The sequence below is a fragment of the Bos taurus genome, chromosome 10 (genome assembly GCF_002263795.3).
Source record: "Bos taurus isolate L1 Dominette 01449 registration number 42190680 breed Hereford chromosome 10, ARS-UCD2.0, whole genome shotgun sequence".
NCBI lineage: Eukaryota > Metazoa > Chordata > Mammalia > Artiodactyla > Bovidae > Bos > Bos taurus.
In genome coordinates, this window is record NC_037337.1 from 38238591 (window position 1) to 38259340 (window position 20750).

At 35.2% G+C, this 20750-nt stretch overlaps 1 protein-coding gene and 1 pseudogene across 3 annotated transcripts in view; both read right to left on the reverse strand.

Annotated features, from left to right (window-relative positions):
• UBR1 (ubiquitin protein ligase E3 component n-recognin 1) overlaps window positions 1–20750 on the reverse strand; it is a 152265-nt gene that overhangs the window by 57099 nt on the left and 74416 nt on the right. For all 3 annotated transcript variants that reach the window (NM_001205897.1, XM_059890429.1, XM_059890430.1), the window contains 10 exons: window positions 20368–20470; window positions 19421–19469; window positions 18881–19035; window positions 17057–17156; window positions 15035–15144; window positions 10551–10637; window positions 9513–9694; window positions 5377–5582; window positions 3900–3993; window positions 2986–3135 (listed from right to left, as the gene is read on the reverse strand). In NM_001205897.1, the coding sequence (NP_001192826.1) occupies window positions 2986–3135; window positions 3900–3993; window positions 5377–5582; window positions 9513–9694; window positions 10551–10637; window positions 15035–15144; window positions 17057–17156; window positions 18881–19035; window positions 19421–19469; window positions 20368–20470 (1236 nt within the window). The remainder of the gene's footprint in view (window positions 1–2985; window positions 3136–3899; window positions 3994–5376; window positions 5583–9512; window positions 9695–10550; window positions 10638–15034; window positions 15145–17056; window positions 17157–18880; window positions 19036–19420; window positions 19470–20367; window positions 20471–20750) is intronic.
• Window positions 10646–15013, reverse strand: LOC112448444 (large ribosomal subunit protein eL32-like; annotated as a pseudogene).

A 20750-nucleotide genomic window follows, 5' to 3' on the forward strand; every position in this document is an offset into this window, starting at 1 on the left:
AAAATATACAATGAACTGTGCCAAAATTCTTATCTCTGGGTACAAATTTGACCTAAGAATTTTTTCAGTTTTCAGAAATGAAAGTATACTCTGATTTATTATAATCAATTTTCTTTAAAAATGCTAGCTTATTATTAGCTTTGATAAAGTTTTTATATGCCCTTAACTTTAGTATCTTGGTGGTGGTTTAGTTGCTAAGTCATGTCCGACTCTTGTGATCCCATGGACTATAGCCTGCCAGGCTCCTCTGTCCATGGGATTCAGGTTATACTCACAATGACTTTCTAACAAAAGAGGCAAATACATTCCTACTATACAGGTAAGTTCAAATGCCTAATAAAAATGTTACATATAATTATATTTTTCAGATCCTAAGTAACAAAACTGTTACTACAGATTAAAATTGTTAGAAAGGACTGCCCACTCCAGTGTTCTTGCCTGGAGAATCCCAGGGATGGGGGAGCCTGGTGGGCTGCCATCTATGGGGTCGCACAGAGTCGGGCACGACTGAAGCGACTTAGCAGCAGCAGCCCTGAGACATCCTATTCTTAAAGATATCAAGGAAAGAAAGTGCTGAATATTCTTTAGAGAATAATTTACATGTTAATAATTCTTGGGAAACCACTGTGTAAAATAGGCTTGCAGAGAGTAACAAGAAGTTGTTCCTTTATTTTATTATGATTTATTTTTGTTTATGGTTGTGGTTATTGCTGCTGTTTAGTCACTAAGTCATGTCCAACTCTTTGTGACCCCATGGATTGTAGCCCACCAGACTTCTTTGTTCATGGGACTTCCCACACAAGAATACTGGAGTGGGTTGCCATTTCCTTCTCCAGGAGATCTTTCTGACCCAGGGATCGGACCCAGGGATCAGACCTAGGGATCAGACCCAGGTCTCCTGCATTGACAGGTGAGTTCTTTACCACTAGCCAACCTGTGTATAGTTAGGTGAGGCTTTAGAGTCAGGTCTAGGTTCAAATCCTTGGTCTGTCTTGGGACAAGTGAAAACCACTCACAGTCTCCAATTCCTCATCTTTAAATGGGAATAATAGTACCTACTTCATTAGACTATATTAAGAATAAAAAAAAACATATAGCATAGAATGCTTACAACATGGTAGTCAACAAATAAAAGATAAATCTTTCTGATGACACCTTCTTCATAAAAGATGACATTCTATGTCCTAGTATACTAAGTAGAAGACAATTCAAAATTATGTTTTCCAATGACATGGAATAGTAGAGACAGAGCAACTACTGTCAAGGCTGTATATTGTCACCCTGCTTACTTAACTTCTATGCAGAGTACATCATGAGAAACGCTGGGCTGGAAGAAGCACAAGCTGGAATCAAGATTGCCCGGAGAAATATCAGTAACCTCAGATATGCAGATGACACCACCATTATGGCAGAAAGTGAAGAGGAACTAAAAAGCCTCTTGATGAAGGTGAAAGAGGAGAGTGAAAAAGTTGGCTTAAAGCTCAACATTCAGAAAACGAAGATCATGGCATCCAGTCCCATCACTTCATGGGAAATAGATGAGGAAACAGTGGAAACAGTGTCAGACTATTTTTGGGGGCTCCAAAATCACTGCAGATGGTGATTACAGCCAAGCAATTAAAAGACGCTTACTCCTTGGAAGAAAAGTTATGACCAACCTAGATAGCATATTGAAAAGCAGAGACATTACTTTGCCAACAAAGGTCCATCTAGTCAAGGCTATGGTTTTTCCAGTGGTTATGTATGGATGTGAGAGTTGGACTATGAAAAAAGCTGAGCACCGAAGAATTGATGCTTTTGAACTGTGGTGTTGGAGAAGACTCTTGAAAGTCCCTTGGACTGCAAGGAGATCCAACCAGTCCATTCTGAAGGAGATCAGCCCTGGGATTTCTTTGAAGGAATGATGCTAAAGCTGAAACTCCAGTACTTTGGCCACCTCATGCAAAGAGTTGACTCATGGGAAAAGACTCTGATGCTGGGAGGGATTGGGGGCAGGAGGAGAAGGGGACGACAGAGGATGAGATGGCTGGATGGCATTACTGACTCGATGGACGTGAGTCTGAGTGAACTCCGGGAGTTGGTGATGGACAGGGAGGTCTGGCGTGCTGCAATTCATGGGATCGCAAAGAGTCGGACATGACTGAGCGACTGAACTGACTGAACTGAACTGAACTGAACTACTTACTGGCCCTAACTGCCAAGCCTACCACCTTTAACTCCTTTCACGTTAAGTGTTTTATCAATAAAATAATTTTCTTGAGAAAAACTAATATCTGTCACTACTACAAATTCATTGAGTTAAAAAAAAACTAATAGCAACAATAATAAATATTAATAGTACTGTTATCATCACGTAGAATCGTGAGAATATTGAAATAAACAATTAAATGTTCTAGCTGTCATAAAAAACTAATAGTTATTTGCTGTTAAATTCCATTCACAGATGGTCAGAATATAAAAGTTTAAAAACTTATTCTGAATACCAAAAAACTATTCATAGATGAACATATTGTTTTCATTTACATTTATAGTTAACATTTTGTCCATATCTCTACAACTACAGCATTTGGGTCTTTAGAAAATAGAATAAAAATAATAATACAAAGATCTGAAGAGTAACCAAACTCCAAATAGCAACTCTAATGCTGGCAAAGTACTCTAAGAAAGGAATAGATATTCTTTGCAACTTTTTTCCTTCTGTGAGCGCTAAGATAGACAGCAAAGTTCTATTGCTTTTATGGTTTTTAGAAGAAAGATGCAAAACATGTACACAAGTAAATAAACATTCCAGTTCTTTTAGAAATAAAAAATTAGGGCTTTTATCATATTTTTAAAGTTGAATCCAAGTAATAAAATCGATTAGTATGTTACTTTAATTTAAAAGAAAAAAGAAAGAAAAACTCATAATCTAATCAAAACAGTCACAATGAAAAACATTAACGACAACTTAAAAGAAAATTAACCAAAACATTAATTTAAATATACCTGCTTATCTTTTGATGTTGCAAAGGAATAATGGGGATCACAGTATTGCACAGAGACTTGCATAGAGGGCAAAGATACTCTCCACTCTCTAAGTCGAAAAGATCAACATGTATGCGCTGCTGAGAGCTCAGCTGTACAGCTTCAAAATACCTGCAAAATTCCAAGACACAGGTCCATTCGAAACTACACAGGTATCTTTGCTCTAATCCAAGTGAAAAAATCTGGAATTTTTGCCCCAACATACATCTTTAGAATCTACATGCAAAAATACACAAATTACAGAAGAAATAGCATGCCTATTCTTTTGGGGGTAAACTGGAGGACACATCAGGGCAGAAACAAATTTAAAATAGTTTTACTGAATTATATTGATAAACCTGTCTCATGCCTCAACAGCATGGAGATATACAATACAGACACTATGTCCCTCTGTTTCCAATGACCAAGTGAAGTAGTAAGTGCAATCATACGAAAATTATGTATTTTAATCTGATGCCAAAAGGTAAACCTGATATAAAATATTTCCCAAGAAAAATACTTCTGCATTTTTATCTCTTCCAGACATATAACTAGAATTTCATGTCCTATTCTATCTCAGAGGTATTTTTCACTGTATGTTTTGAGGGGAATCAGATTTTTATAAAGATAACTACTTTTTATACAAATACTGATCAAGAAAGACTAATTCCTTTGGGAAAGAAAGTACAGTGAAAATTTTAAGTTGATAATTTTACATACCAATTTCAAAGGGTGATACTATAATGAGTATCATGCAAACAAAATTAATAATTAAAACTGCTTCAATTATTCAACTAAGAAGAAAAGAAGACATGAGAAAACATGCCTTTTTGTGGCCTTTAGAGAACTTCAATATTCCTAGCTTCTTTCAAGAAAATGTCAGAAGGACAACTTACTTCTGCCAGCACACTGCATGCATTACGTGACCACAGCTCCCTGTGTAAGTTCCATATGCCAAGTCTGCATCCATGAAAAGTGGGTCTATGGTTTCTGATACAAAAAGACAAAATATAAGGTATATATTCATCTGTTCCACAATGATAAAAAGAAACCAAACAAAAAAGAGGTTTTCACTTCTAACATTCTAATCATAAACTCTCTTAAGAATGTTCAAGAATATCAGGGTAGCAGGATATATATTCATAATAGTTAAGTAAAAAGAGGAAAACATAAAGCTAGACTTCAGGTATGATTAGTGTGGATTAATGACAACCACTATTCATAATGTACATTTTTATCTTAACATTAAGTTTCAAGTTGCCTTATTTTGGTTTCATTAGGTTTCAAGTTGCATTATCTTGGTTGTTGAAGTGATATTCTATGATTCAAGCACAATTTCTTCATCAGTAAATGGAGCAAATATTGATACCTAGATCATAGTGCTGTTGTGAGGAATAAGTGAGTGAATACACATAAAGCACTTAATGAGTGAGTATAAATCAGTGGCACACAGTGAGTGTTCATAATGTTAGCCTTTTTTCACAACTGTGGTATAAATATGGTAATACACTAAAATGATTGCTTCCTTGTATTTTCCAACGGCTTCGAAATAACAAAAGATCCTTTTAATTAAAAAAAAAAAAACATTAGCCTTTTCTATCATTTTTATTATTTCAAAGGTATTTAAAAAATAAAGCAGATAACTCCTAATGTAATGTAAGAATTATTTAATACAGCACATTACCTAATTAGTACTCCAGCCAAAAAAATGTTTAACAAGAACCTAGTCACATGGCAACAATCAGACAAATCCTCAATGTAAAACACTGTATAGGACAACTAACTAGTTTACATTCTTCAAAAAACTTATGATCATGAAAAAAAAGGAAAGGCAAGTGACTATTCTAGATTAACACAGACATAACAAAAACAACATATGAAACATTCTGAATCCTAAATGAAAAAAAAAGTCTAGCTAAAAAAAAGACTTTCTGAGGACAGTTGGGGGAAATTTGAATATGGATTTTATATTAAAAGATATTCCTGAATTATTAACTTTCTTAAATGTTATACCCAGTATGGTAGACAAAGAATACTGGATAGATTAGTTTTAGAAAATGCACGTGCGAACATTTAGGGATGAAATGCCATGAATTCCTACTTTCAAATGGTTCAGCAAAATGAAATGGAGATGGAAGGATTAGATAGACAGAATGAGCAATGTGGCCCTGTGCTAACCAAAAATTTAAAAAATAGACAAAGGAGCCAACTTGGTATGTAAAAACTTAAGAATTTTACAAATGGGTAAATTGTGATCTGACCAAATAAGGCTAAATACAACCTCACTCCCAAACTTCTTTCAGATAGTAATTTTTCTAATTATACAAGAAAGAAAAGAAACGATCAAAAAGACATTTATTAAACAATACATACCCCCTGAGAGTTCTATGGGTTTTCCCCTGTGCTGGGTTAACGCGGTGGATTTCTGGACACAGGCCGATAATACCATGGCATTATTTTCTATTTTCACCTCTTGTTCTTCTTGGCAGAGGATGCACGTCAGCACCTCCTTTTCAGTAATTGATGGACCCCGTTTAGGACCCAAAGCAATTCTAGAGTAGTCACTGACTGCTGGGGTGCTACCAAGAGAAACGACCAGAAATGAGGACATATGTTTTGGTCACCTGTCTTTAGATTCCGGTAGATTTTAAGTAACTGTAGGGCAAGAACTTTAAGAACAAAAATAATAAAATAAAAATCATACTTAGAAATATTAGCTTAAAATCTGCCCCTCCCCCCAATTTTTCTGACTTTCATCAGTTAATTTGCTTACTAGAAAATACATTCTGTGTTGCAAAGAAAAAAAAAATGCAGATCACACAGTAGAATGTATATTACAATTATACTTAACTTACTGATATTATAAAAGTAATGCATGCTTATTAAGAAATTTTGGAAAGTCTAGAAAAGTATAAAGAAGAAAACAAAAAGCACTATACTCTCACAACCTAGAAATAACCACTGTGTGTTTCCTCCCAGTCTGCTTTCCAGTTACAACATTTTTTATATAATTAAGATTACATTATATATATAGAGTCTGTGTCCTGTTTTATTTACTTATATCTTAGTTATTTTTTCGTATCATAAAAATTGCTTCAGAAACATTATTTTTAAATGGCCGTACAGCACCCTCACTCTATGTGCCCTATGTTTTATCCTTTTCCACTTATTAGGCATTTAAGTTTCTATTCTACTTTGGTAGCTATTAAAATTAAAAACATACATCTTAATGATTTAGCAACTCATAAGATACACTCAGTGTGTACAATAATAATAATAAAATAAGAGCAAATATTTACAAAGCACAAATTACAATATGAGGCACTGTTTCAAATACTTTAAAAGTTATGCTACTTCATTCATTCCTTCCAACAATTCTATAAGGTAGGTACTATTATTATCTCTGTTTTTCAGATGAAGAAACTGAAGCCTAGAGATGGCATGAGACTTACTTAATGATTCATCTAGGAAGTGATTCGGCTAGGATTTAACCTATATGATCTGACTTCACAGGCCATGCTGCAAAATAATGCCTATCAATCTGCACAAGAAGCTCCCTGAAATATTACGTGTCATCGAACAAACTGAAAATAAATGAAATGGTCATTATCAATGTAAGTGAAATTACGTAATACAGAATACTATGCAGGTTTAAAAAGTGGGTCTCAGCTAGGTGTGGTCCTACATTCTAGGAGGCATCTGGCAACATGTGGGTGAAGTTAACCTTTTGGTTACTGAAGGCCTAGGGGACACTACTGGACTTTAATGGATGAAGGGCCAGAGATGCTAAATGTCCTGCAATTTATCATGAAAAAGAACTGCTGCCCAAATGCCACTGAGCTTGTTTTATATGTGAGAACATACATATACAGATTCCCAAGACATAATAGTAAATGAAAATGGGAAACTGTCGCCACTTATGCAAATAAAACAAAAGGCTGAATGACACATTCCATGGCTACATATATTTGTATGTAACAACACAGTGAAAATTCTTATAAGATAACCAGAGTATCTCTGAGGGAGGGCAGAAAAGAGTGCAGGATTTCATTCAGTACTCAAGAAAATATATTTGTTATCCTGGGATAGGAAAAGCCTGCTTAAACAAGATATAAACAGTTAAAACTCTAAAAAACTGACAAATCTCTCTTTATTAACACTGAAAATTTGCTATAGCTAAAATTTCATTATTAATTTAAACAGGGAAAAATATGGGAAACATGGAACAAACTTTAATATCTATAATTTTAAAGGACTTCTAGAAATCAGTAAGACAAAAGTAGAGTACCCAAAATGGATGGGCAAAGGATAACTGGAAGACAAACTGTAACAGGCTAGTGAATAATCATAAGAAAAGATGCTCAACCTAGTACTAACTAATCAGGGAACTTCAGAACAGCACAAATTTATAATCTTGATTATATCAAATATTTTCAAGTGCTGATAATTTTACGTATTGGTGAGAATGAAAGAAATAGGAACTCTTTATACACTGCTGGGAGTAGACAACTGGGCAAACTACTTTGGAGGGCAATATGCACTGGAGAGGGAAATGGCAACCCACTCCAGTGTTCTTCCTGGAGAATCCCAGGGACGGGGGAGCCTGGTGGGCTGCCGTCTATGGGGTCGCACAGAGTTGGACATGACTGAAGCGACTTAGCTTAGCATAGCATAGCATAGCACAGTAGTATCTACTAAAATTTTAAATACTTATAACCCAGTCCTTTCATTTAATAGATTCCACCCTAGAGAGGAACTTGTAGAATTGCAAAAGGGGACAAATAAAAATGTTCTGACACATTGTAATATGGGAAAATTGGGAAATAAGGGGAAAAACACCTTGTGTCCAAAATCTGATAAATACTGGATATCTATAATATGTAATACTATGCAGCAGTTGTGAAGAATGATGCAGAATCTACACTCCAGATCTATCAATATTGACATGAAAAGATTTAAAAGACAGAGTGAAAAAGCAAGCTGCAGACAAAGTATGATAAAATTTTAAAAAGCCACTAAAACACACAAAACAAGATTCATTATTACTCACATACACATGTTTACTAATGTGTAGAAAGACACCTAGAACAACAGTTATTTATAACAATGGCTATAGGTGATGGACCAGGAATGTAGAGGATGGTTAAAGGGAACTTACTGTGTTACTGTGAATTGTTCTCAATGACAATACATATATTATGTGTACAATCAATCAGGCAATAAAAATATTCTGAAAGCATTAGGGCCACTAATTAATTCTGAGTACATTTCTGCTTAAACCTCTCATTTAAATAAATACACAATAGTCCCTTGTTCATTACTTAACAAATAATATATTGTTAATATGTAATATTGAGGGGGCTGGGACTTTTACTTGCTTTAAATTTTGTATTAGTTTTTAGTTTTACTACTGTTGTCATCCCAGGATAGTTTACCATCATATATATGTATTTTAATCTTTACAATATTGAGTCAATAATCTTTGTGATTCTTTGCCAGGGTGCTCAGCTTCAGGATAACAGATGTATTATGTATAGCATAATGTTCCTACTGTTATTGTAAAAGCACAATTTCCTAAAAGTATCCAAAACTCACATCATTTTAAAGAGCATTGAAAGCTTGTTTTTAAAAATAAGCATAGAAGGTAGTTTCAATATTTTAAATTGGAATGCTTTCAAAGTACCATTATTTTGCCTCCTCCCTTTACTTACTGTATCTAAATAACAGCCCACAGTGCACTGCTCTCAGAAAGTTAACTCATTTCCCTAAGAGCACACCATTGTCATATAGTCGGAAAACGAGGTTTACTGATTCTCATTCCAATGTGCTTTCCAGGTGGTGCAGTGGTAAAGAATCCGCCTGTCCATGCAGAAGATACAAGAGACACGGGTTCCATTCCTTGGTCGGGAAGATCCCCTGGAGGAGGAAATGGCAACCCAGTCCAGTATTCTTGCCTGGAGAATCCCATGGACAGAGGAGCCTGGCAGGCTACAGTCCATGGGGTTGTAAAGAGTCAGACACAACTGAGCACACACACATGTACACATATTCCAGTGTGTTCTCCATGACTATAAGTCTAAGTACTGTCTTCTGTTTTAGAAAAAAAGAAAAACTAACATGGTGAAGAGCTGTTTTTGTTTTTTCCCATTCTATAGTAACAGCAGTCATTTTTATTGGAACTCATATAAAATAAGGTGGAATATATGAACTAAAAAATGCACCTAAAAAAGCCCTCACATACAAGAGAACAGGAGCTGATCTTTGCTGTTTCCATCTTCATATCTTTTTGTGTGTAAAGGTTCCTGACAAACTTTACTGCATACTTTAACTGTGCATCAACATAAAATTACATCCACTAAGAGGTTTCACTGTGCCTTTGCTAGCTTAAAAGTAGTGTAACTGTGCTTACTTTAAAATATATTTTGAAAAGACACTATTTAAAAGTGAATATGTAATTTTTCCTCCAAGAAAAACTGAACTGCTAATTTTTGGTTTTGCTTTTATTTTACCTCTCTTCTTCCATAATGGAGTCTTCTTTCCCAGACATTTCTGACGTACTGTCATACATGAGTTTGTGAGTTTCAATGAAGTTTTTCTGTAAGGCAGACATCTGAGCCATGATCTTCTGGCGATGCAGCCTAGCAGCTTCAGCTTTTCTTTTTCGTTCTGCTTTTTCTTTATCATGAGTAATCTGAGTATTGAGAGACCACAAAAATTAGGTAAAATCCATTGTTAAAATCTACATATACTGTTTACTTAGGAAAAATTTCCTATAGTAAACTCAGATTCAATCTGATGTCTTAAAATCCACATACAGGCTTCATCACATCATACAACCAACTGCTCTTTTGTTTACATCAATAATTTAACTCATTAAAAAAAAATTTAAATTAAAAGGCCAAGTACCTTAAATATCTAACAAACTGCCTTTCATATTCAATGCAGATATATTAAAAAACAAAGTTAAATAGTAATTCTGAATCACCTGTCAACCATTTAATGACTGACATTTAATCAATTTAAAATCAACTTGGTGATGTCTAACAGTTACTCCTAGACCCATTGCTAAGAATGAGAATGTTAACATTACTGAGATATATTGGTGTCTTTTTACTTATTTTAACTTAAGACCAGTGTTTTTCTTTTAGAAAAGATAGTTAATAACCGCAAGTAAAAATATTTCAACAATTTTAAGACTAGAATCCTCAAAACCTGATTCATTATACTATGGAAAAATTCATAACCTAAATATTATTGCATTTTATTGAACCTAAGATGCACCATAATCCTGAGTTCCACTATGAATGTTGCTGATTAAATAATAAGAAGGCATGGATTGTAAGACTTTCCAACTTCTGATATTAAAATACTTCAAAAATTAATAAAATATGGTATTTTTCAACAGAGCTCCATTGAAAAGCAATTTCCTCTGCTTTTCCTATATACCTTACAATAAATAGGTTCCTTGTAACGTAACAGAAGCAGTCCCTCATGCCAGTGAAGTTCAAAGACAGAGATGAATATCTCTGTCATTATAATGTTATTACCTCATCATTCTTAATAGAATCTGATCCTGATGTAGTTGCTACAATTAAACAAGATTTTTCTCTTAATCGCTTCACGGTGTCAAACATCTGTGAAAAACAGATGAAATGTTAAAAAAAAAAAAAAGTCTGGTTAAAGTTTGGTTAAATTGAGCAGAACAGAAAAATTAACTCATCTGATTTTGTCATGTTTCCAAATGTTTTTGACTTAAGCTGTTTACACACACACTCACACCCACACACATGCATACACACATACATATAAATACGTAATAAGTAGCAATTCAGCTAAAAAGAAGTTTGAAGATAGCAAAAATCAGCAGAATCAGTCTGCAGGATAAGCATACCTCTGTTTTCTAGGGGAATTTTTTTTTTTTTTTTAATTTCAAATAACATTGCTAGTGCAAAGACATAAAGACAAAGATATGATACGGAAAGTGAAATCTTTTCTTCCTGATGCCAGTCCCTCTCGCCCAAATCAACTAAATTTAAAGATAATTAGCATTTCTTTGCAGGAAAAAAAATTAGAATATATATTTCTTTATATATAGTCTCATAAAAACTGATCCTACTAGTATATGTCGTTTCCTACTTTCCATTTTCACTGAATCATTTATCTTTAGAGGTGTTTGCAAGTAGCTTATACAGATCTATCTTGCTCTTTTCATGTCTGAGTTTTACGGTTTTATTGACACAACATGCACATGTGTTGTGTACTCGTCTTCACTGCACAGCCTGGCACAGGAACTGGTGACTCGGGTGGCCAGCTGGGCTGTTCTCTCCACAACTGCTTTGCACTTCTTGGAGGAGACAGATTTGTTTGTACAATAAGATTTGGTGTACAGTAAGATTTGTTGCATACTAGCGGCACCTCAAGCTCCTCAATGTTATGGACCAGGAACTTTCGGAAGCCACTGGGTAGCATGTGCTTTGTTTTCCTGTTGCTCCCAACATTATCTGGCCCTTGAGTCTTCTGGCATCCCACTGTCAATGCTGGTTTTCTCCAGTTACATTTAATTTTGACATATTGCCCTGACTGGTGCCAGATGAACTTCTTGGTCCTCAGGTCCTCTTTTTGACAATCTTGGGCTTTATGAGAGTGGCCATAATGCCAAGTAGGAGATGGCTACCTCCACAGTCAGTGCCCAGGAAGAGCTATCTCATTTTTATTAATAAATATTAAGATTCCAGAAATAAGATATCACATCCATAAAACTTACAGTATTTATATTTTGAAAGAGCCTCAGTTTCATGTGGGAAACCTCCCACAAAGAACTTAAAACTTTAATCATTTGGATTATCATCTAATGTTTGTAAGATCAGACATTTGTGCTTTTCATATAGTTTGACAATGAACTTTGGTATGTAATAGAAAAATAAACTTTCAGGGCCAGATCTCCAATTTATAACACCATTTACACAGGATATAAATGTTGGACTAAATGACAGTTCAGTTCACTTTTTGTTAATTGAGGTTATCATTGGCTTATAACATTCTACAAGTTTCACATACACAATGTTGTATTTCTACATCTCCATACACTATAGCATGCTCACATCAAAAGCTTAGTTTCCATCCGTTATGATACAGTTTGACTTCCTTTGCCCATTTCACTCTCCCCTTACTCCCTTCCTTCTGGTAATCACTACTCTGGTCTCTGTATATATGTGATTGGTTTTGATCTATTCGTTTATTTATTTATTTTTAAAATTTTTTAAATTTTATTTTATTTTTAAACTTTACATAATTGTATTAGTTTTGCCAAATATCAAAATGAATCCACCACAGGTATACATGTGTTCCCCATCCTGAACCCTCCTCCCTCCCCATAATATTCCACATATGAATGAAATTTATAAAATAGTTATCTACTTCACTTCTTTTGTTTTTGTTTTATATTTTAAAATGATCATATTGGTAAGTTTAAGAAAAATACTAAATTATGAAATCTGCTTCAAGAAAAATCTTGGTAATAACATTATGTTATAGTTGCGTATCAAATTATATCACACTTGTTTAAGAAGTATTTCTGATTAAGTAATCAAAAGAACAGACTGCTTGAATTACAAAGCAGTACAAAGATCTCCAATTGATATAAATGTGGCAAAAAACACTATATTCTAATTATCAAAATAATATCTAGCTGATAACATAAAAATATTTTAATAAATACAGTGAGAAGAAACTTCATAACCTTGGTTTCATGTTTCCATTTGGAGGGTTTTCCATTAAAGTAACATTCCTGACCTCTCTACACCTCATCAACTTCTCCTCAAAGGTACTGCCATCCACTTAACAGTTCAAGCTCCAAGTTAAGTCATCTTTGATTTCTCTCATTCCTTCCATCAAATCTATCAGCAAGTTCTATAGTTCCTACTGCCACATTATACCTGAATCAGTCCAGCTTCTTGCCATCTGCCCCCTAGCCTACGTCATGGCTCATTTCTCACCAGGTTTACTGCAGTCCTTTTAATGGTGTTCCTGTTTTTATTCTTGTCCTTATAATCCATTTACCCTTGACCTCTAAGATCCTATATGACCTGGCCCCTGGCAACGCCTCTGACTTTGCTGCCTGACTTTACCTTTCTCTACCTCCCCCATTATGTTCCAGTCACACTAGCCTTCTCCCTGGCCACCTCAGAGCTTTTGCATTGCTGCCTCCTCAATCTGGAGTACCTTCCCAGATTACTGTAAGACTGGCTCCCTGTCTTTCAGTTCCAAGTTACTACCTAAAGCCAGCCTTTCTGATTACCCATATAAAGTTGCCCCTACTTATCTACTGAATTATCCTGGTATTTTTTGTTTATTGTCTGTACCTCAGTGTATACTTTATGATAACAACCACCTTATCTGTCTTTTTCAGAGCCTAGAAATGAGCATGGCACATAGCAGTTTTACAATACATATTTACTAATAAAACAAATTTTAATTTATTAAAAAGACTCCTCCACTAAAACATAGGGAAATGTCCTGTTCTATCTATTCATAATAATTCTAGATGGGATCCTCTCACCTGGTCAATTAAAAATACCTGCTCAGAAGCTGGCCATAGATTTAAGTTTCCTCTTAGGGTCATTTAAACTCAATTGGAGTGATGAGCTAAGTCTCAAAAAAAATTAACTTCTCATCTATTAAAAGGAAAACTCCTACAATTATGGGGAGGATCAACATGGTTAACACCAGGCTATGGTCACTTAAGTTTAAAGGCTCCTCTATGTCGGGAACGGTTAAATCATACTAAAAATGATCAACCTGGTAATTATGAGACAAGGCTGGGTGCTTTATGAACTATGCCTGTTATTACCCTTAGAGAGAGTGATTGGTATAGAACTCAGTGGATTTGTGGCATTAATTTATGGCCTTGACATCTACAGGGATGATACAAAGGTGTAGCCTGGGATTCCCATGAATTTAAGGTCATACATGTTAACAAATTACAGGTAACCCCAACCAATCTACCACTGGTATGATCCCAATGGGTCAAAGATCTGTATTCTACTGGTATAACCATTTAGCAACTTGTGTGTGTGTGTGTGCCTTCAATGGGGTTGCAGGATGTAACTGACCACATCTAAGCCTTGACAACTTTCATAAGCTTTAAATGATAGTAACCGGGCTATTAGCCTATTGAATTCTGAGATCTCTATGATGAGAAAGGCAGTGCTACACAACTGCAAGACCCTTGACACCTTACAGCATCTCAGGGAGATATCTGTGCTATAATTCAAACTGAACGCTGTATTTTTGTACCTGATAAATCCTTTAATGTAACACATTTGAACCACATGAAAAATCAGATTACTGCTCTAAGTGACCCATTCCCTAGTCTTGACAATCTTTAAAAAAAAAACTGGTATGAGAGGTTCACAGCTAAAATATTTACTTTTAATTCCACTAATGTTATTAACTATACCATTTGTATTTTGCTTGTTTCACAAGATTACTATTTTTTGTATTACCAAGTATATGACTGAACCTTCAACGGAAATGATGACTAGACTTGAAACAGCTGATCAAATGTATAGTTTGATATATGATCAATGATTGTAATAGTGTAACTCTAGGAGGCAGTGGCAACCCACTCCAGTACTCTTGCCTGAAAAATCCCATGGATGGAGGAGCCTGGTGGGCTGCAGTCCATGGGGTTGCAAAGAGTCGGACACGACTGAGCGGCTTCACTTTCACTTTTCACTTTCATGTCTTGGAGAAGGAAATGGCAACCCACTCCAGTATTCTTGCCTGGAGAATCCCAGGGACGGGGGAGCCTGGTGGGCTTCCGTCTATGGGGTCTCACAGAGTAGGACACGACTGAAGCGACTTAGCAGCAGCAGCAAATTAGTATTACTAACATGAAAAATTACAAGTGACCATGAAGATCAGTAATAAATAATTTTACAATTAGCAAATACTATGATTTAATCTTAGAGGCATGCAGAGGATTCTTAAATATTTAAACCAGATATGATTCGTTTATTTTTAAGTTTACCTGGAGTATCCACGTAATCATGTCCTTTTGGCCTTCTAACTGTGGAATCCCCTTGAGTTTTTCCAAAAGCATTTGTATATTCTGAGCATTCATGGCTGAACTTCCCAATCCTTTTTTAAAACACAAAAATTCTACATCATAAACATGTACTTCATAATTACATATAAATTTTAATTTACAGTTAATGTTATTCACATTGATAAAGTTTGGACTCAATCCCTTAGCTACATTAATTTTTCAATGGAAGACTCTGCAATCACACGAAGTACCAAATACTAAATTAAATAACTTGAAAAACTGGAATTACTTTAGGTCTCTCTTGTACATCTTCTACTGGGTCTGTGAAGTGAAAAGTACCCTTAGAGATCTGTCTCTTGCCTTTCCTCTACTTTGCTCGCTGTCTAGTAAAAATACTTACTGAGACACAAAGCGCCCCAAAATATGGAAGTGAGAGCAGTCATACCTATAAACTGAATAGGTTTAGGCTGTATGCAAGAATCTAAAAAAAAAAAGTGTTTAAATAGAAAATGAGATGCTTTTCTCTTATTGATTTTATAAATCAAATGTTCCTGGAATGTGCTCTGAAAAAACTGTCTTAATGACGTAGCATTTAACAAAAATCCAATCTAAACCTATCCTGCTCTTTCAGGTTGAAAACGATGCAAAACACATTATCATTCACTCAGACTTCTGCAATCATTTTAAATTCAGAAACATCAAAACTTTCATAGATGGGAACTCTGAATATTATGGTTGATATAGCAGCATATATTTGATAATACTGTGACAAGGAATGAAAGTAAGAAACCTTCAGTGTATGCAGCCTCCACAAAAGGGGGATGAGATTGTGCAGTAAAAGGATTGTTGTGAGGATTAAAAAACATTATTTGCACTATTGAAAATTTTAAAAACTAAAGATGCTAGGAAAAGATTTAAAGCAATTTCAGAGTTTTTTGTCTTAAGGACTAACTAAACTTTATCAGAAACCCTCTTGCACTGTTGGTGGGAATGTAAATTGATAGAGCCACTATGGAGAACAGTATGAAAACTAGGAATAAAATATCATATGATCCAATAACCCCACCACTGGGCACAGACCCTGAGAAAACCATAACTGAAAAAGACACATGTATCCTAATGTTCACAGTAGCACTATTTACGTAGGACACATAAGCAACCTAGATGTTCATTGACAGATGAATGGATAAGGAAGATATGGCACATATATAAAATGGAATATTATGAGTTAGTCACTCAGTCGTGCCCGACTCTTTGTGACTCCATGGACTGCAGCCCACCAGGCTCCCCTGTCCATGAGATTTTCCAGGCAAGGATACTGGAGTGGGTTGCCATTTCCTTCTCCAGGGGATCTTCCCAACCCAGGGATCAAACCCGGGTCTCCTGCACTGCAGGCAGATTCTTTACCAAGTGAGGTACAAGGGAAGCCCCAAGATGGGATATTACTCAGCCATAAAAAAAGAACACATCTGAGTCAGTTCTAGTGAGGTGCATGAACCTAAAGCCTATTATATAGAATGAAGTAAGTCAGAAAGAGAAAAACAAATATCATATATTAATATATATATATGGAATCTATAAAAATGGTATTGACAAGTCTATTTTCAGGGAAGGAAAGGAGATGCAGACAGAGAACAGACTCATGGACACAGTGGGGAAAGGAGAGAGTGAGGCAAATGAAGAAAGTAGCACAGACATATGTACACCACCATGTGTAAAATAGATAGCTGGTGAGAAGTTGCCCAGCCAGCACTCTGTGATGATCTAGAGCGGTGGGATGGGAGGAGGGGAGAGAAACTAAAGAGGGAGGTGATATATGTATAATTATGGCTAATTTGCATTGCTGTATGGCAGAAACCAACACAACATTGTAAAGCAATTTTCCTCCAATTAAAAAATAGATTAAAAAAATAAATAAGGGGGAAAAAAAACTCCATTAGAATTAAATTTTCCATTACAAATTGGCAATTAGCTAAAACTGCTGAAAATGATACTAAAACATACTTGAGGCCTTATGGTAAAAGTCAAATGTCACTTCTTCTTCAGGAGATTTTTGAAGCTGTTGCTTTTCTTCTAGTAAGCCCAATGCTAGAATGTGAAATGCCTGAAAGAGGAAAATAGGACAAGATCTTTAGAACTGCACTTCTTCAGGTAAGTATATTTTAAATAGAGGTATAAAAGTAAGCAATCTAACAGGTAAAAAAATGTGCAAAGTTTAAGAACAAACAGTTCACAGAGAAAGAAATGATATATACACATATGAAAAATGTTCAACCTTGGGAGTTCCCTGGTGGCCTAGTGGTTAAGATTCTAGGCTTCCAATGCCTTGGCCTGGGTTAGATCCTTGCTCAGGGCAAGCTGCATGGCACAGTAAAAAAAAAAGAACGTTCAACCTCACTTAAAGAAATGTAAGTGAAACAAACAAGATTATCTATTTTTCACCTATTAAAATGGCAAATTTTAGAGCTTATTATAATACAGGAGTGACAAAAGTGTTAGGAAGCAGGCATTTCTCATCACGCTGGTAATGGGAAAGTAAACCAGTATGATGTTTTTGGAAGCCAAGTAGACAATATCTATTAGTAATATAAACGTATAGACCCAGAACTAGGAATCAGTGTGATAGATTCACTTACTTAAGTATACAAATACAACATTCATTTTAGTGTTCTTTATTATGTGTGTGTGTGTGTGTGTGTGCCCTCATGAGTAGGATTCTGTTGTTTAGTTGCTAAGTCATCTCCAACTCTTTGGAAACCCCATGGACTGTAGCCTGCCAGGCTCCTCTGTCCATGGAATCTTCTCAGCAAGAATACTAGAGTGGGTTGCCATTTCCTCCTCAGGGATTGAAGCCACATCTCCTGCACTGGCAGGCAGATTCTTTACCACTGAGCCACCTGGAAAGTGTTCTTTGTTATGGTTGGTGGTGGTTTAGTCACTAATCATGTCTGACTCTTGTGACCCCACGGACCTTTATCCATGGGATCCTCCAGGCAAGAATACTAGAGTGGGTTGCCATTTCCTTCTCCAGTTCTTTGTTATACAAATACCTAAAAACAACCTAAAAGCATATTAATAGGAGATAGTTAAATGCATCATAGATGTCCATAATGGAATATGCAGCTACTGAGCATGTGTTAGGCCTATATGCACTAATGCGGAATTAATTCCAAAAGACACAAACCTTTTAGACAGGGTGCTAGGAGGCAGAAAGAAAAATTTTAACTTTTGACTTCAAATATGTCTCTATGGGTTGAAAGTTTTAGTGCATTTATTTATCACTGTTACTGAAAAAATGTGAGACACACATAGAGTATGACATCATTTACAGCCTCTAGATCAGTAACAGTCAAGGAAATTCAGTTAGGCAGGTGCTAAATAAGTACCAATTATAGCTACCAAAGGTGACATTATTAAGTAACTTATCTATAACACTATGGAGAAAAAAATAGTTGCTTCCATTTAATGAGCTAAGTCTCAAACAACTCTATGAAACAGTACATGTGAAACAAAAAATATAGGAAACTGTGATACGATAATGACATGCCCATTTATTATTAGCAGGAATAGGCCTTTTCCATTTTTCCTCTGTTTTTATTTATTTTTTTTAATGTAAATTATTCCCAAGAGTAAGGATCCTGAAAGTTTGAGACTGTGTCACAAGGAAATCTCTGCCACATCTGAGCTGTTTTCAATGGCTTTTAGGTCTCAGGTGCTCTAGCTGTGGTTCTAACTGAAGGTCAGAAAGGTAGACTTCTCCAGGCCCTGAAGACCTCTATGAAGTAGAGAAAGTATCTGAAAGAGAGAAAATATTTTCAGTATACATACCATCTGGAGCATTCCTTCAGTCCACAAGTTAGAATCTGGATCTACTGCCCGCTCAAATATGGTCCTGAGAATGTACATCATGATATCACAATTGAGAAGGTTAACTGCTTTGCTGAAAGCAGGGCAGAATTCAGGAGGTGGTGGTGGTGGTAATGCTAAGGTGGGGAGGAGATCAATGTCAGAAGAGATAAGCAGTTACTATTTTATTTGGGTTATCAGACATGTTAAATTTCAAATATCAGAATCATATACTATATGCAAAACAACATAGGATCTTTGTTATCTTTAAAGCACTGAAAACATTAATACTATGGGAAATATGAGTCACTATGTAAGTCGCCCAAAATGAACTCCATTTGTTAAAATTTAAAATTCTATCACCATTGATGTACGCTATGTCTTAATATGTCAACAAGAAACAAAGGGTTCTTTGCATTCCATTAGTTGCTCACTTAAAAAAACAACAAAAACAAAACACTATATGCTTTGCTGCTACAAAATCAGAATACAAAGTCAGTCAATTTAGAATCTCACTTTTACCTTCATCTTTGTTTTCCTGTTTTCTCCTTTTCTTCTGCATGTGTTCAGCCTATATATATTAAAAAAAAAAAAGGCCTATCTTAAAATATAACACTTGACAAGCATGAAACAAATGGAGTAATCTAAAGTAGGCAGGAAACCTACCAAAATACTTTACATACTGAAATATGTATGCAAATGCTACCTTATTCCAGAAACAAAATCATCGTCCTAGGGAAGGTCACTGCAAAATAGATGGTAATAATCCTCATCATTAATTTAGCTCCCCATTTCTTTCAGTCAACAATATTTACCTAGCGTCTATTATATACAGGGCATTGTACTAAAAACTGGAACTCATTCATTTTATAACAACAAAGCCAGACATCAAACTTAACTGAATGATCTAACTTAACTTCACTCATCACCTTAACAAAGTGATCTAACTTAACATCATCCTTAATAGGACAAACAGACATTATGCGTCTACTGATGAGATACAATATGTCACCTATGTAGTATTCTTGCTCCAAAATGCTTAACTTGAATCTACTCATGGGAATAAAATTAGACATATCCAGAATATTGGGTATTCTAAAAGACAACTAGCCTATACTAGTTGACATTGACAGAAATGTGAATGTTATGAAAAACAAAAAAAGGCAAAAAGAGTATTCCCAATTAAAGGAGATTATAGAAACATGACAGCAAATGAAGTACATGATCTTTGATTGAATCCTCCTACCCCAACATAATTATAAAGAATATTTTTGGTATAATCAGGAAAATTTGAATAGTGACTACATACTAGATAGTATTATTGATTCAATTTTAATTTCTTGGGTAAGATAATGCCCTCTAATAATGAAAACCAGTATGAAACTACAGAAAAACCAGGGGATTGTCTATGGAGCTGGAAAGCCTAAAGCATTTTCGGTTTATTTATCGAAGAGGGTAACTTTTCATACCTTGCTATGCTGTGTTTTGGAGTAATGATAAAAGTACATATTAAAGTCTTTCAGTGATTCATCCTTCAATTCATAAACTCCATGGCCTGATACACCTGGTTTCCTAAAAAGACAGAAAATACAGAGGTGAACTGCACTACCCTTGAAGTATAAAGTAACACAAAGTAAGAACCTAAAATTTAATCTTAAAATCAAGAGAAAGAAAACAATCATATCTCATTCAGCTTGCTTAAATTGAATGACAAATTTCATTTCATGAAAATAAACTAAAAAATTTAACACTGTAAGCTCAAAGTCCTGGTAACAGATGTGTCTCATAATTATGAAATTTAAACAAATATGAAAAAGTTTATTTTATACCATGTAGATCTGATCCCATGCTC